The 18647-nt window shown below is 39.4% G+C and overlaps 1 protein-coding gene across 1 annotated transcript in view; it reads right to left on the reverse strand.

Annotated features, from left to right (window-relative positions):
- Nucleotides 1-518: 518 nt before the first annotated feature.
- LOC140739344 (PH and SEC7 domain-containing protein 2-like) overlaps nucleotides 519-18647 on the reverse strand; it is a 168120-nt gene continuing 149991 nt past the window's right edge. Inside the window, exons 14-15 of the mRNA XM_073067559.1 lie at nucleotides 13418-13561; nucleotides 519-2439 (exon numbers count right to left, since the gene is read on the reverse strand). Of these exons, the coding sequence (XP_072923660.1) occupies nucleotides 2224-2439; nucleotides 13418-13561 (360 nt within the window). The 3' untranslated portion in view covers nucleotides 519-2223. The remainder of the gene's footprint in view (nucleotides 2440-13417; nucleotides 13562-18647) is intronic.

The raw sequence follows: 18647 nt of genomic DNA on the forward strand, positions 1-18647 counted from the left end.
CAGCTAAGTGTCTTTTTTCCTATTCACTTCAATTCAAAATAGCAAGTTACACATTAGCTGAATAATCCATATCTTGCATGAAGATGATAAAGAACGCTCTGTATAAAACTGCATGCAAATTCTAAAATGTACAAGGCTAAAACAGACATACACTAAAAGTGTTAGCAAATAATGCAAATAATACTTCTGCTGCATTTGGTAAATAACAGTGTTCAAAATTAGGAACTTTCCCCAATATCCTATGAATATGAATGCACAAACCCTTTAGAAAATGCCAGTCCTAAAGTGCACCCATTATTATCAACGCTTCCATAAATAGGTAAGATTATTTAGCTCGTTGCCATCTGTATAACTTGTTAATTAAACGGTCAGGCTATAAAGTTTTTTTTTTGCCTATTGAAGGGTGTGTTTGCATTTGTATTTTGTTTGGTGAAGTTGCTGAAACACCAGATGGTAATACATGTACTTGATGAAAATGATTGTTATTTAACTTTGAACCTGTCAGGCAAAGAACAAACTTTGATGCTTTCAGAAGTTATTTTTAATAAACTGAATTAAATGTTAATACATTTGGGGTAAAGGATACTGCAATTAGCACGAGGTTATATGAAAATGACAGTTTAATCTGTGAATTATTTCATAGGTCTGCTAAGTGAAACATTTCTCAAAATAAAAGAAAACATTTCATTACAGTATTTGCTACATATCACTGTCTTTATTTTCTTTTGTGTACTGTTTATAACAAAACATATTTTACTGTTTTGTATGTTGTAACAAATATGAATATAACATTATAATAAGGGTTCTAAAACAGAAGAAGCTATAATTTCCATATTAACATAGTAAAAATACTGGCACAGATTTGCTTGATACCACCATAACACACATTATATTGCACATAAATAAATTGATTGGTAGAAGAAGCACCATTACAGATATAATATTCCTTTTAATGATATATATTAGGTAGTATTCTTAAATAAAGAAACTGAATCCATTCCTCCTTACAATCATTTTCATATGCTAACAAAATCCAAGCAAGCTATCTTATGAAAAATGGAGAAATGTACTCGATTATTGAAAACTCCATTTAACATTGTTCACATCACACATACACAAAATGGTACTGTGTATGTAACAGTATTTCTGTACAATATTTGACAATAATTATTAAAGATAAAATTAAATCTAGTTGTTCATTCAAGTAAACAAGATATGTAAAATTAAATATGCAATATTAGATATTAATGGTAACAAAATGCAGTAATATGAAAAGTTAGGCTGTTCTTTCTTGTTGGCTCTAATAGGAGATTCCCAGCATGCATACTACTAGGTGTTCATATGTAATGTTAATCATAATGACAGGCAATTTAGGAATCCAAGTTTATTTGAGCTATATAATTATAATATACAATGTGAGTACTTATAAACAACATTTTAGAAACAAATGTTTATAAAACTATTGCCTGTTTTTTCCAGGAATATTAAAACTCTTTAAGCCCTGTAAAGCAGTGCAGCTTTAAAGTGGCTGAGAGCAATGCTATAAAAGTCTGTTATCCATTTAATGTTATCCACGGGAATAAAATTTTGGTAAATTATAAGCTTTAAAAAATGCAGAGGATCTTTTGAAAGTAGATGTAAATAGAAACTAATGTTCAAACATACAAGCCAATTAAATACCCAACTATAATTAAGTACCACACTGCAGAACCAAGGATAAACCAGCATAGAAGTTTGTTCTTGGTTGTTTTGCAATCTACATGCTAAATTTGATTCCAATCAAATTGAAAGTGAATTTAAAGAAAATTGGTGGAAAAATAATTCTCCTGAAAGCATAGCTCTCAGATCAATAAAAACATTGGATTCAAAGCTTTGGACAAAATGTACAACCTAGCAAAAATGAATACATGACATAACAATGAGAAAGAAAATTAGCAGGGCTGGACAAAAAAAAACCAAATTATGAGCCTTAAAATGGCCTACTAGTATTTTATTCTGACAGGTTTAATAGAATCCTAAACTGGCTTGGAGTAAGAGAATAATGTTTAGGAGAATAAGTAGTAAAGATTTTAAGGGAATACAAGAAATGTGAGATATTAAAAAATTAAAACAGAATATTAAAAATTATGTCCAATTTACTTTTGAACTATCAAAGATGTATATAATGAACTTGCCATGTTTACTCCATACAAGTTTGTAAATTCCATCTAATTACATTGATTCTTACTTGGGACAACTTTTCTGTTCTGTAATGTCCTTTTCCATTTTGCCATTGAGAGAAAAATGTCCTTGGTTTAGAGAAGGACTAGACTGAGTCTTCCTCAAGGAACTTTCATCATTTTCTGTGTTAAAAATAATTGCCTCAATTTTTTCCAGATCATCAGTTCCTACCTTTAGTTTTGCCTTCAGTAGATTAATATATGCTTCATATCGATTTTTCTGTAGAAGAAAATGACAATACAAAAGTTTAACATAGAGGACATGCTGCTAAACAACTGAAAATTATTCAAATAGATCCTTAACCCTTTGTTTAAAAGGTGAAAAACAGGGATCTATTATCTCAAATTGAATTCAATGATTATTTGATCTGTTTAAAAATGTAAACAAATTTCAGAATGTAATGAAAACAGAGAATACTGTCTGACTTGCTGAATGTTTCCAGCAATTTGTGTTCTTATTTTAATTTTCCATCTCTACAATTTTTGATTTAAGACATTACGGTGGCAATAGACAAGAGGTGCAGAAGTAGACCATTCGGCCCTTCGAGCATGCACTGCCATTTTGAGATCATGACTGATCAACTACTATCAATACCCGGTTCCTGCCTTGTCCCCATATCCCTTGATTCCCCTATCCATAAGATACCTATCTAGCTCCTTCTTGAAAGCATCCAGAGAATTGGCCTCCACTACCTTCCGAGGCAGTGCATTCCAGACCCCCACAACTCTCTAGGAGAAGAAGTTTTTCCTTAACTCTGTCCTAAATGGCCTACCCCTTATTCTTAAACCATGCCCTCTGGTACTGGACTCTCCCAGCATCTGGAACATATTTCCTGCCTCTATCTTGTCCAATCCCTTAATAATCTTATATGTTTCAATCAGATCCCCTCTCAATCTCCTTAATTCCAGCGTGTACAAGCCCAGTCTCTCTAACCTCTCTGCGTAAGACAGTCCAGACATCCCAGGAATTAACCTTGTGGCCTTGGTACTGTCCCACAATCTGATTGTGAAGAATGATCGGGTTCTGTGCACACCAGCTGTGTGGTGAAAAAGGTTTCTCTCACTCATTTCCACAAAACAACTTCTATGATCTCTTCTCTCTGAAAAGGAAGAGACTGTGAAATTAATGCTCTGTGCAAATTTGCGTATCCAACGCCTATGACCTATTCTCACCAGTTAACTATTTCCCCAATCTGTGCAAATGATGATTTTCTTATTGTGATCAGCTCTTGAAAAGACATCTATTTTGAAAAAAAAAACAGTATTCTTTGCTGCATAATCTAAAAGAATACTAGGGCTTGTTAAGTGGTAAAATAATTCTAGCCACAATGCTGTACTTGTGTCATGATGTTCCACATTACAGGGTTGAATTCACTGTATGCATATACCATATTTTCATCTGTCAAAATGTGTTTTGTTGATACTGAACCAGCAGCATTGATAAAATAGTTCAGATTGTTTTGCAAAGACTGAGTTTTAAACCACCAAGGAATTACAAAGATGTTTGACGTTGATGTGGCCATCCAGTGGCAAAGGGCAGTAGTTATTGGTCTTTGCTTAATTCTCCAGTGGAAGTGCTGATATGCCCTCTTGAATGCCCCATTCTGTACAAAGGTTTAGAGCGTAAACAAGTAGATATTGTACTAAAGAAGGCGTATGAAATGTTTGCCTTTGTAACTAGGGGCATAAAGTTTTAAGGGTCAGGAAGTAATGTTGTTGTATAAAACTTTGCTTAGGCCACACTTAGAGTGCAACTTTAGTTGATCCATTACAAGAAGGATGTGGAGGCTTTGGGGAGGTTTCAGAATAGATTTGCTAGGATACAGCCTGGATTAGGTATGCAAGGTTGGACAAATTTGAGTTGTTTACTCCAGAGTGTCAGAAGCTAAGGAGAGACTTGATAGAAGTCCATAAATTATAAGAGGCATAGATAGGCAAGAGAGACAGAATATTTCTTCCCAGCATGGAAATGTTAAACACTTAGAGGGAAAAGCTTTAAGGGGAAATGGGGGAAGTTTTAAGGGGGATGAGTGAGACAAGTTTTACACAGTGGTGGGTGTCTGGAACATGTCGCCAGGGGTGATAGTGGAAATAGATACAATAACGTTATTCGAGAGGCTTTCAGACAAGTACATGAATAAGTACGTAATGGAATGATGTGGATCATGTGCAGGCAGAAGGTTTAATTTGGCATCATGCTTCAGAATCATGGGCCAAAATGTCTCTTCCTGTGCTTTCTGCTCTATGTTCTATCATTAAGAGCGCAAGATAATTTTCAGTACTCCCATTTCAGCCAGCATAGAAATATTGATCAAAAGATCTTCCTTTAGTATTTTGAACATCTATGTGATGGTTTAAATAATGAAATGCAAATTACAGGAACAGAAATACCAGAATCCAGATCAAGTTCTTCTTCAGCTGCAGATCCTAAGGATTTAACTCTTATTGGTGATGTTAGTAAGAGAAGTTATTCACCAGAAGACTGGGATCATGGAGAAATTTGTTAGCCATATTCTAGGCAACCTCACTGGACTATAAGTCACTTGTTAGCAAGATAAAATTGTTGCATTTATAGAATGCACTTCAAAGATTCAAAGTACATTCCAAGAATACGGAATGTAACTCTGAGATTCGTCCTCCCGCAAACAGACATGCAGAAAAGGAACACCATGGAACCTGTTCAAGGAAAACATCAAACAACCAACACGCAAAAAAAGAACAAGTTGCACAAATGACAAAAAGCGAGCGAACAACACATAGAATACCAAACATCAAAGCAAGAGTCCAGGAGTATTCAGTTCAGCGCCACGCCGCTAGCAAACTTCAGGCTGCAGTGCCCGTCTTCGTCAACGCGCCCCAATCAAACCACCCAGAAACAGCAGAAAAAGGGGTAACCAGAACCCAGAAGCTCATGAACATGAACCTCAATGTCCCCCAAAATGAGTCCACAGCCACGAGGCTCACTGGTCAATCCTTGCAATGTGGAATCGAAGACTCCTGCACCTCCCTCTGACAGTAGCTAGCGAGAGGAAGAGGAAGACCAGTTAAATGCCGGCAGACAGCACCGAATACCCGCCTGCCTTCCATTCTCGTCATCATTGACTTCAACCTTGCTCAATGCCTCAATCAGAGAGAAGCAATGGAGCCAATCATGGGCTTGCTCCCTGCCTCCAGGGCCGACACTCTGCTCCCAACCTCACTGAACTCCCTCAGAGACAGCAAAGAATGCCAGATTGCTCAATCGATCCAAAATCACATCATCAAAATTTAAATCATAGGCTCCAATTGCATGCAACTTAGATCATATATGGAAATCATATTTGAAAGAAGAAGCAAAAGAAGTAATTCTGTGAACTGTCTGCAGGACGTCACCATTGTGTTGATGGCTGGCAACATCTTGCACTGTGAATCTTCAAGAAATATGTTTTAATCCACCATTTTAGGTGTTGTAATATTTCTGACAGAGCAGTTAAGATACTCAGTCTTGATGTTGCATTGGCAACATTCTTCTGGTCAGCACTGGATTAGCTGCACAGTCCTTTAGAACATAGAATGGGACTGCGTAGAACAGACACTTTGGACCCACCATCGATCTCCATCTGCATGTGATCTGTATCCTTCTATTTGCTTCTTGTTCATGTGTCTGTCTATACCATTTCCTATATTTAAAAAAACTTGAAATTTTCCTTGAAACTTTCCCCTCTCACCTCAAACCTATCCCCTCCACTAGATGACATTTCCAACCTGGGAAAAAGACTGTCTATTTAAAATGTCTATGCCTCTCATGATTTTATATAGTCCTATCAATTCACATCTCAGCCTCTAACACTTCAGAGAAAACAATAAATGCAAGAAAGTCTGCAGATGCTGGAAATCCAGAGCAACAAACAGAAAATTCTGGAATGTGATAGGAGAGGCGGTTGGTCCATGGGAGAAAGGGAAGGAAGAGGAGCGCCAGAGGGAGATGACAGGCAGGTGAGGAAAAGAGAGGATGAGAGGGGTGTTGCAGTGGGGAATGGGAAAAGAGAGAAGGGGGAGGGATGAGAAATTACTGTAGGTTAGAGAAATTGATGTTCATGAAGTCAGGTTGGAGGCTACCCAGATAGAATAGGAGGTGTTGTTCCTCCAACCTGAGAGTAGCATCAACGTGGCAGAAGAGGAGGCCATGGATCAACGTGTCGGAATGGGAAACAGAATTAAAATGGGTGGCCACTCTTTTATCTTCTTTACCACCATTTTGGTTCCCAAACAGTCCTCCTAGGTGAGGCAAGACTTCACCTGCAAATCTACCAGGGTCTATTGTATCTGGAACTCCCAGTGTAACCTCCTTTATAATTGGGGGACCACTTTGTCAAACACCTTTGCCCTGTCTACCACAACAGGTGGGATTTTACAGTGGCCACCCATTTTAATAATTCCTACATGTTGATCCATGGTCTCCTCTACTTCCTTGATGAGGCTGTTCTCAGGTTGGAGGAAGAAAACCTCATATTCCATCTGGGTAACCTCCGCATTGTGTGTGTGTGTGTGTTGCTCCTGTTTCTCCAGAGAAGATAAACTGTGATTGTTCAAGATGCTGTCCAATCTGAACAACATTCTGGTGCATCTCTTCTGCAGCCTCTCCAAATCCTCCACATCGTTCTTGCAGTATGGCAACCAGAATTGCACACAATTTTCCAAATCTGGTCTAACCAAAGTTTTATAAAGCTGCAAGATGAATTCCCAACCTTTACTCTCAAAGCCCTGACAAAGGAAGACATGTATGCCTTCTTCGCCACTTGTGTTGCCACTTTCAGCAAGCTATGGACTTACCTCCAAATATTGGTATACCTGGGGCTCCTAATAAATATATTTACCACTTGCATTTGACCTTCCAAAGATGGACTACTCTCCATCTTTCATTTCTCCATCCAAATTTCCAATGGATCTAAATCCTGCTGTATTGTTTTGGCAACGTTCCTTGTTGTTGAAACCTCCACCAATTTCTGTCATCAATGTTATAATTGTTCTTTTTAATGTCCTGGAAAATTGTGGAACATTCAGCAGATGCTCAGGACCTTAGAAAACCCCACTGGTATTGTAATTAACATCTCAGATATTTTTGGTATGTGACACATTAATATAAGGTGAAAAGGCTAACTATGATTTCCACTGAAGAATCCTTTCAATTTGCTTTTTATTTGAGTTTGCAATGCACATGCCTTTTTGCTTGGTCCCAGGCAGTATGTGAAATTAGCGCCAGCAGCTCATTACAATATGGTAGAGAGATACTATTCACCAGCTTAATGTCATTTCAGGGTGATGTCAGGGGAGATGAAGCTTAGTGTGGACAGAACACAGAACTTCAGAACAAACTGATTGTACGAAAGATTAGATTTTGCTTCATCACCTTGAATGTCCTGGCACAGGTAATGGACAGAAGATCGAATCTTTCCACATTCAGGTGAATAAAACTACTGAAACACAATCACATTATTGCTCCTCTGAAGAGTTGGTGCCTGAAAATAAAAGCTGTGTTTTATACTCTCCTAGGTAATGACCTCCTCTGTCCCTACTCCTCTCTGTATTTTCAACTGCAAAGGTAGCCCTAGCAGAACACCACAGACTGGTGTTAAATCTTCTCCTCTTTCAGTATCAGAAAAAAAATGGTGACAGAGACCAACAACCTCAAATTCAAACAGCCTTGAATTAATGGTTAATCTTGCTGAAGGGATTTTCCTGCTCATAAATGTAACAAGGCATTGACTGAAATTATTAGGTATGACAAAAGCCCTGCATGGAAATCTGAGTTTGTAGATACAACTGGTAGACTACAGGTACAGTGGATTCCAGTTAATTGGACCATCAGTTAGTTTATTAGGGAAGCAACTAACTCTCCAACAACAACTCTCAAGGAACAAAAACTAATTGGGAAAATAGCTGGGATTCCCTTCATTTATTTGGGGCATGATATCATTTATTTGGAACACTATTTCAATAAATTGGGGCAGGAGACTGTGAGCGGTTTCTAACTAGTGTCAGATGTGTGCACTTGTGTTGCCGTTAGACACTACACTGTGCTTAGAGCAAAGTTTTTAAATAGCATCAGTTGCGTGTGCTTGTGTTTTAAAAAAAAGTGGTTTTTGTCTCTGATAGTTGGCAAGAAATTGGGAGTAAGACAATTCAAACTGTTTTGCTCATTGTGGCTTCAAGTATTCAGGCTTGGAAATGTCAGAAACGGCCGGGAGTAATAATGTACCTATTTCACAACTTCAAGTTAGGAATTACGAAGAATTTGAAGATATCAACAATCATCTTGAATGTTTCAACAAAAATGAAGATTTGGAGGATGTTGTCGTTGATAGTATTGTATGGAGGCTGTCCATTATCTGTACTAGATGCCTGTACTGATTTAATTCATTTACATCCAATCAAATAAACACAATATCCTTACACTTCCTCCCTCGCCACCATTCAGGGCCCCAGACAGTCCTTCCAGGTGAGGCGACACTTCACCTGTGAGTTGGCTGGTGTGGTATACTGCATCCGATGCTCCCGGTGTGGCCTTTTATATTTGGTGAGACCCGACGCAGACTGGGAGACCATTTCGCTGAACACCTACGCTCAGTCCGCCAGAAAAAGTAGGATCTCCCAGTGGCCACACATTTTAATTCCATGTCCCATTCCCATTCTGATATGTCTATCCATGGCCTCCTCTATTGTCAAAATGAATCTAAACTCAGGTTGGAGGAACAACACCTTATATACCGGCTGGGTAGCCTCCAACCTGATGGCATGAACATTGACTTCTCTATCTTCTGTTAATGCCCCTCGTCCCCTTCTTACCCCATTCCTGACATATTTAGTTGTTTGCCTGTTCTCCATCTCCCTCTGGTGCTCCCCCCCACCTCCTTTCTTTCTCCTGAGGCCTCCCGTCCCATGATCCTTTCCCTTCTCCAGCTCTGTATCACTTTCGCCAATCACCTTTCCAGCTCTTAGCTTCATCCCACCCCCTCTGGTCTTCTCCTATCATTTTGCAATTCCCCCTCCCCCCACTACTTTCAAATCTCTTACTATCTTTCCTTTTGGTTAGTCCTGACGAAGGGTCTCGGCCCGAAACATCGACAGCGCTTCTCCCTATAGATGCTGCCTGGCCTGCTGCATTCCATCAGCATTTTGTGTGTGTTGTTGTTTGAATTCCCAGCATCTGCAGATTTCCTCGTGTTTGATCCTCCATTGATAACTATTAGGAACTAATACAGAGTTTTATAGTATGTACTAGTATTGATAGTGTTCCAATTTGTTCTGTATTTCAGTTAAATACATAATTTGTTACTCAGTTGAATGGTAGTTTGCCTTTTTTATACCTTTTTAACTATTTCCATGAAGCTTCGACTATTTGGGGCAGCTACTTAATTGGGCCAAAATGTACTGGTCTCAATGTGTCCCAATTATCTGGAATCCACTGTACATTCAGAGAAGTTCTGGTATTATGTTTCTAGCTTAATGATGTATTCAATGACATTCTGGTAGCATATAACCTCTCTTGAAAGCATTTTCTTTTTTTTAATCTCTAGTCTGATGTCCTGTGACAGAGACGGACTGAGGAAAATCTCCAGATGCTTAATGAAAATAAGGAAATAAGTAAAAAATGTTTAGTTTGAGGTAATAATTCACATCAAAAGCCACTTTCCTTTTGCAGGGAAGTAATTCAGATCTTTGAAAATAGTTTAAGAAAGTTGGCTCATTCATCCGGACAGCTTTTTGATCGAACTTGCTTTATGCAGTCACCCATCCACCACTGCCCAGATGTATTGTTTCTGGGTTGCATTAATCTTTTGCTCCTGTATAGCTCCCAAAGTCTTGAGGCCTCTGTTCTGTGGCTATACTGCACATGAAGTTAGCCATGGCTAGAGACTCGGTCTTTACATGATATATCCTAACACCACATGACAGTTTCAGCTAAAGCCTGAATGACAATGAACACGATGACTCGCAATGGCATGTAAAGCGCTTATCCAATAATTCAGGGCCATTTGCCGATTTGAGGCTGCTGGTCAACGTCTGTCTTCTTTTTGTGTTCTGTTTTCTGAGAAAAATATTTAACAATGCTGCACCAGATTTCACTGAATGTTGCGTGAGTTCTGCTAGGGCTGTTTATGTAAGCAAGGAGCAAGGAGAGAGTAGGACCAGAAGAGTATTATCCAGAACTCCATACCCACAGTTTTCAAAGCTCTGCTTCAACTGTAAAAAGAAACACTTAATTTGAGGTACATCATTATATTTTTGCTTTTGATTTATAAAAAGAGAGTGGAATAAGCAAATTAAACAGCAAACTTACTGTCTTACATTAATTACATTCAAATGAATAGATTGCACTACATTTGCCATCTATGTATACTTAACTACTTAGCTCATGCAAGGATGTATTCAGGGTCAGACTGAAAGGTCAGGTATACCAACATTTGTTCTTTGGTGTACAAGGTAATTCCATAGTGCACCGTGCATGTCCGGAAAGCCATAATACAGTACACTAATTTGTGCACTGCAGCTAGCCGCTAGTTCTCTATGGAAATAATCAGTTATTTGTCAGCGTGATCTGACACTTTATAGAGTTACTATTACTAATGAAACTTTGAGAAGTTTTGTGAAGATTCCTGGTAGATAATCAAGGCAGTCATTGTTAATCTAATTTTACATCCTGTCGTTGAAAATCATTCACCAACAAAAATTCTAGTCTAGATCAATAAAGTGCTCTGTTCAAAGATTATTAATACAGGACTTTGTGATATGGTGCAACTCAAACTACCTGCGTCTCAATATCACCAAGACCAAGGAGATGGTGGTGGACTTTAGGAGATCTAGGCCTCATATGGAGCCAGTGATCATTAATGGAGAATGTGTGGAGCAGGTTAAGACCTACAAGTATCTGGGAGTGCAGTTAGACGAGAAGCTAGACTGGACTGCCAACACAGATGCCTTGTGCAGGAAGGCACAGAGTCGACTGTACTTCCTTAGAAGGTTGGCGTCATTCAATGTTTGTAGTGAGATGCTGAAGATGTTCTATAGGTCAGTTGTGGAGAGCGCCCTCTTCTTTGTGGTGGCGTGTTGGGGAGGCAGCATTAAGAAGAGGGACGCCTCACGTCTTAATAAGCTGGTAAGGAAGGCGGGCTCTGTCGTGGGCACAGAACTGGAGAGTATGACATCGGTAGCAGAGCGAAGGGCGCTGAGTAGGCTACGGTCAATCATGGAAAACCCTGAACATCCTCTGCATAGCACCATCCAGAGACAGAGAAGCAGCTTCAGCGGCAGGTTGCTATCGATGCAATGCTCCTCAGACAGGATGAAGAGATCATTACTCCCCAATGTTATTCGGCTTTACAATTCAACCGCCAGGGGCAAGATATGTTAAAGTGCCGGGGTTAGGACTGAGCTTAAGTTACCATTCAATGTATTTTAGTAAACTATTTAAGAACGTTTTAAAAGCTATTTATTAATGTTTTTTGAGAGGGTGATTTTAGATGCATATCATATTTATATGGAGTTAAGTATTGTATGTAATTAGTTTTGCTACAATAAGTGTATGGGACACTGGAAAAAATGTTGAATTTCCCCATGGGGATGAATAAGGTATCTATCTATCTATCTATCTATCTGTCTAGTAGATGCTGGTTTGAGACTATAAATTAGTTCCAATGTACAAATGCATTCAGGCAAAATAAGACAGAATAAAACAGAGTCAATTACTATGTGGGATGTTACATAACAAGATTTTAACAAGTTGCTGTCCGGTCACGCAAATGTTATCTTTACAAAAAAAATTTGCATAATTGTATGAAGAGAATGGGAGAATTAATTCAAACATGAGAATAATATATTGTGCAACACTGCCATTAGATTGAAATAACATAACATTATGTACAATTATCTTAATTTGAGTATTTCATTATAACACAGATTACTCCTGAGTGTTCATTGTAGATCTGTTGCTCATAATAAATAGTAGTTGGGAAATAATGGCTCTGCAAATACAGTTTTCCATCTATGAAATTGAAACAGTGAGCAATAGAGATTGCAAGTTTGTCGTTTCTTCAACAACAGCTCAGTGAACTGCCAAATGAGGGAGGAAAACTCCAACTGACTGCTAGCTTTGATACTGCACAGTTCCCAACATTATGTCAAAACCTGCTCATCTGTGACTGGCTATATCACAGAGAATTGTAGTTCTTTGGCTTTGTACCTGCTCACTACGATGCCAAAGACTGCTTGTCAAATGGTACATTACCACTGGACACTATGCTGGGTCCAGGGGAGAATACGAACATGTGTTCCCTCAGCTTTAAACCAAAGTTGACTGAATGGGATAAAGACCATAACCCCATTCATTTTAATGGTATAGCCAACTTAGATTCAATATTTCATTGTTTTTTAACCTTTTTTGTTAAACAACTTGATTAATTAAAGCTAGCGGAAACTAGTAAAATTAACTAAATCTATTAACTTTATAAATATTTAATTAATTTTTACAGTATGGTCATTTATTCTGCTTGAATTGTTCTTTTTTATATTATTGGAGACAATTAAAAGCAGATTAAAGAACAAAAGGAAGATCTGGGGTTAAGACTTCAATACTTGCCACCTTAAGCCTAGTTATTGAGGCTTAGTTGTTCCATGATATGCCATGGCAGTTAAGTTTTCAATCGACTATGAAACACAGAGTGTGGCTCTAGCAAAAGCACAGAGGCAATCATGAAGGCAGTAGAAGTATTTTGTTCAATAGAAGTTAATAAACCAACTTTTGGGAGGGTTGTGAATTGAATAGTTGGCATTCTAGTGTTCGTTTAATGCTGCCAACCGAGGGCACTTTTAACTCTTCATCTTCACAATTGCTTTTCCATATTGGTGGAAATATTATAAATCATAACTTTCTTTGTGAATTAACTTACAATAATGTAGTAACTGCAAATCAAAAATCTATTTCATCAAAGATTTTACTATATGATTAATCCTATTCTTTAGCATCTACAAATAAAAAAATGGTAACAATATTTGTAGATTGAAAGTTTTGAGGGATGTAATGTAATTAGTCTTTAATGCCAAATAAATGCACAGTTTAATTACCATTTCTCTTTTGTAACATCACAGGATATCATTTGATGTTCAGTGGCCAAACACTACACATTTTATATGGATTCTTGCACTTCAAATAGCATTCTCACCTCAAATATTAAATAATGTTCTTTAAGTCGGTATTCCTCTGCTTCTTTAGATTTGACATTCTTCGCAGGAGGCTGTGTACTGTGTTCTGCTAATTCAGTTGAAATCTGTCTCCATTTGGTCTCGTGTGACTTCAGCTGCTCTTCCTATTTGTCATCAAATTATATATTAGAAAAGGCATTTTTAGAATGTAATGCAACTTAAAAGTACAGAAATAGTCCATATTTTCAAAATATTGTTGGTTCTGTTTGATTTAAAGATCCTACATATGCAACTGTTGTTATCTAATTTCCTTGAAAAGAAACCACTGCACATAAAGAAGTTGCATCAAAATTAAAGTCTAATGGTACAGTAGTGTAGTGGTTAGCACAACGCTTTACAGTACCAGCGACATGGGTTCAATTCCCACCGCCGGCTGTAATAAGTTTGTACCTTCATCCCCGACTGCGTGATTCTCCTCCTGGTACTCTGGTTTCCTCCAACAGGTCAAAGACATACTAGTTGGCAGGTTAATTGGTCATTGTTAATTGTCCTGTGATTAAGCTAAGGTTAAATCGGGGTTAGGGATGGCACGGCTCAAAGGGCCAGAAAGGCCTATTCTGCACCAGTTTTCAATAAATAAATAAATAAATTTATAAAACATTTACACAGATCTCACATGGTAATTCTTAATTTCATTAAAAGTGATTCACACTTTACATTCATGTGCTTTAGATTTTTAAATGAGTTGAATCAAAAATAACAGACTGCAGTTGAAACCAAAGTTAGCTATTAAAAGGAAGGGTGAAAATATGAGAAAATAATACTCCTATTGCAAATTAAAGTGATAATATGTTGCAGCAATTAAAACATATTTAATAAGAACTGCAGGTGAGAATGCAAGGATTCATCAGAATCATGTTTATTACTCATTTAAAGTGATAACTGGACCTGCCTTCAGGATCCCGGTTCAACAATAGCAGATTATAATAGGAATCATTAAACAATGCAGTTTCGTCTTGAGGCTACTTCATTTTGGCTATTTTCCAAGCAAAAAAAAAAGTTACGTATTTTTTGTGACCTCTAACTATTGCCAAATCCTTTGAATTACTTTTGAAATGTTGTCACCATTGTAACATAAGCTGAGCTGCACAGAATAGAACTTAGAAAATATCAATCAGATAATGACAAAATCATTTACTTATCACTATGCTGGTTGAGAAATAGATATTAGCCTTTACTCTGGGGACAATGGCCCTGCTGTTCTCGGAGTACTGCTAAGAGATGCTGTTATACCACAATTGGGACATTATGTAATATTTCATCTAAAAGAGGACACTGCCATCAGCACAACACTTCTTCAGTACAATACTGAAGCAAATGCTATGGTTATTTACTCTAATATGGATTAACATTTAAATATAATTTTTTGCCTCATATGTAGGAATGCCAGCACCAAACTAAGTCCTCACTAATGTCTTGAACCACCTAATGGTCAAATGCCATTATTCTATTTACCTAGGCAGTTCTCCTCCATAATCCTGACCCTGGTTTACATACCACCAGTGGCTGAATATAATCAAGCGCTTGAGACATTGCATGATGCAGTATCTGGAGTACCTTGTGCTGCTGTGTAGACCTTACTGGCTGCCTAGGGAGTTCACAGCTGTCTATATTCCACTGCAGGCTGATACAGACCTGGCTCTCAAGGAACTGTACGCCATTAGCACCCTGGAGACTGCACTCCCGGAGGCTGCCTTCATTGTCGCCGGAGACCTTAATACCGTGTCGCTGTCTAAAGTCTGTCTGAAGTTTTGTCAACACGTCCAAGTGAGCACACAGGGAAATAGTGTACTTGACCAACCTTTCTACAAGGCTTACAAAGCACTCCTCTGCCTGCTGTTTGGAAAATCGGATCACTCCTCCATCTTGCTGCTGCCAAGGTACAGGCAGAAGCTGAAACAAGAGGTGGCCATAGTTAAAACCATCCACTGTTGGTCTGACCAATTAGTCTCGATGCTAGAGGGCTGCTTTGATGATGTCAACTGGAATGTCTTCCATGACGAAGGATGCCTACGAGTTCCATCAGGAGTTTCATCTGGAAGCGCATCGAGGATGTTGGCCTCCAGAAATCAGTCAGGGTCTTTCCAAACGAGAAACCCTGGATCAACAGTTCTGCGCGCGCAGCACTTACCATGCTACACAGAGCTTACATTGCCAGTGACCAACAGCAACTCAAGAAATGCAGCTACAATCTGTGCAAAGTCATCAAGGCAGCAAAACAACAATCCAGGGACAAGATTCAGACACAACTCTCCACCAACAAAACATGCAGCTTATGGCAAAATCTGCACCATTTTTTTTTACGCACGATTTGATGTTGCCAGCACTGAGCACCTGAGGAAAGCCGCTGATACGACCTGCAGCTTGGTCATCTCTGAGGTTGAAGTACACAGCTGTTTCCAACGTCACAAGGCTGTGGGACCAGACAGCAGCCCAGGGTGGGAACAGGCAGGTGTGTTTACTGCATTTTTAATCTCTTGCTCTCCTAGTGTAGAGTGCCCCCCTGTTTCAAATTATCCACTATTGTTCCTGTCTGAATGACTGGCGTCCCATCACATTCAACTGAACAATAAGCAAGTGCTTTGAGAAACTGGTCAAGGACTACATCTACAGCACGCTACCACCCACACTGGATCCCCTACAATTCACCTACCGACACAACCGATCAACAGATGACACAATAGCCAGAGGTCTACACACTGTCCTTACACATCTGGAAAAGGGTGTTTTTGTGAGGAAGTTGTTCTTGGACTACAGTTCAGCATTCAACACCATAATTCCCTCCAGGCTCGACAAGAAGCTCAAAGACCCCGCCCTTCAACCTGCCTTGTACAGCTGGATCCTGGACTTCCTGTCAGATCACTGGCAGGTGGCAAGAGTGGGCTCCCTCACCTCTGCCCCTCTAACCCTCAACACAGGTGCCCCTCAGGGCTGTGTCCTAAGCCCCCTCCTTTACTCTCTGTATATCATTGACAGTGTTGCCATCCACAGCTCCAAATTGCTAATTAAGTTTGCTGACAACACTACACTGATTGGCCTAATGTCAAATAATAATGAGGCAGCCTTCAGAGAAGAAGTCATCACCCTGACACAGTGGTGTCAAGAAAACAACCTCTCCATCAATGTTGCAAAAACAAAGGAACTGGTTATTAACTACATGGGGAATGGAGACAGGCTAACCCTTATTAATATCAATGGATCTAGGGTTGAGAGGGTGAACAGCTTTAAGTTCTTCAGCATACACATCATCAAGGATCTCATGTGGTCTGTACATACTGGCATAAAGGCACAACAGCGTCTCTTCCACCTCAGACGGTTGAAGAAGTTTGGTGTGGGCCCCCAAATCTTAAGAACTTTCTACAGAGGCACAAATGAGAGCATTCTGACTGACTGTATCACTGCCTGGCATGGGAACTGTACTTCCCTCAATCACAGGACTCTGTAGAGAGTGGTGTGGACAGTGCAGTGCATCTGTAGATGTGAACTCCCCTGTTGTACACACTACTTATTATAAATTGCACATTGCACATTTAGACAGAGACATAACATAAAGATTTTTACTCCTCATATTTATGAAGGACGTAAGTAATAAAGTCAACTCAATTCAATTCGATGCCGTCACCAAACAAGAAACAGTCCGTCCCAATGCATTTCATGCCATAATCGGGAACTTCAACCAAGCTTGTTTGAAGAAAACCCTGTCCAAATATCAGAATACATCCTGGTCCCAACACTCCAGTCCACTGTCATACTAAGATAAGGAATGCCTACCGTACCATGCTCAGACAGCATTTTGTTAAGTCTGATCATTTGACTGTCCTTCTGCCTGCATACAGGCAGAGGCTAAAGAGCAGAGCTCCAGGGATTAGTGGAACAAAGGAGTGGTCACAGGCAGAAGAGATGCAGCTTTGAGATTACTTTGAACCATGCTAAAGTACTAATTTAGGGATCTGAATGAATGCACCATGGTTGTCAGGGACTTTATAGAGACCATCATAGACAAGTGAGTTCCCACTAAACCATTCAGAGTCTTCCCCAACCAGAAGCCCTAGATAAACTATGAGATCAGCAATCTGCTGAGAGCCAGATCAGAGGTATTCAAGTTTGGCAACCCTGCAAGTCAAAAGAGGTGCAGGTACGATTTCTGGAAAGCCATCTCACGGGCGAAGTGGAAATTCCAGACTAAACCTGAATCAATGTAGGATGCTCGACAGTTGTGGCAGAGCTTCAATGCTATTAGCACTTATAAAGTGATATACACGACAACAGGGCTTCACTTTCAGATGTTCAATTCCCTCTATGCTCATTTTGACCACCGAAACATGGAGGGATCATCACGAGTTCGCACAGTCCCCGATGATCCTGTGATATCAGGCTCTGAGACCTATCTGTAAATAGCTTTCAGGAGGGTGTTGTCCAGATGGGTACTAAAGTTCTATGCTGATTAACTGGCTGGAGTGTTCACAGACCTTTAACCCCATCCCACCCCCCGCTTCCGTAGTCTGAGGAACCCATCTATTTCAAGCCGACTTCACTTACACCAGAGCCTCAATAACTATCATCCAGTAGCACTTACATCCTCTGTGAGGAAGTGCTTTGAGTGGTTGCTGATGAAACAAATAAAATTCTGCCTGATAAGTGATTTTGATTCACTCGTATTTGCCTACCAGGGCAAATGCCATCCCATTGGCTCATCACTCAACCCTGGAACATCTGGATGTCAAAGATCTCCTTGTCGACTACAGTTCAGCGTTAAATACTATGATCCCCTCAAATCTAACCAATAAGCTTAAAAACCTTGACCTTAATACCTTGTGCAATTGGATATTTGATTTCCTCACTTGCAGACTCCAGTCAGTTTGGATCGGCAACAACATCTCCCGCATAATCTCTATCGGCAAAAGTGCGTAACAAAACTGTATGCTTAGCTCCCTGCTCTACTCGTTTTACACTTATGACTGTTCAGCTAAGTGCAGCTCCAATGCCTTATCGAAGTTTGCTGATGAGACCACTGTCACAGGCTGAATCAAAGGAGGCGATGAATCAGCATATAGGAGGGAGATTGAAAATCTGGCTGACTGGTGCCATAACAACAACCTCTTACTCAATGTCAGCAAGACCAAGAAGTTGATTATTGACTTCAGGTGAAGGAAACTGGAGGTTCATGAGCCACTCTTCATCAAAGGATCA

The sequence above is a fragment of the Hemitrygon akajei genome, chromosome 15, assembly GCF_048418815.1.
Source record: "Hemitrygon akajei chromosome 15, sHemAka1.3, whole genome shotgun sequence".
Lineage (NCBI taxonomy): Eukaryota > Metazoa > Chordata > Chondrichthyes > Myliobatiformes > Dasyatidae > Hemitrygon > Hemitrygon akajei.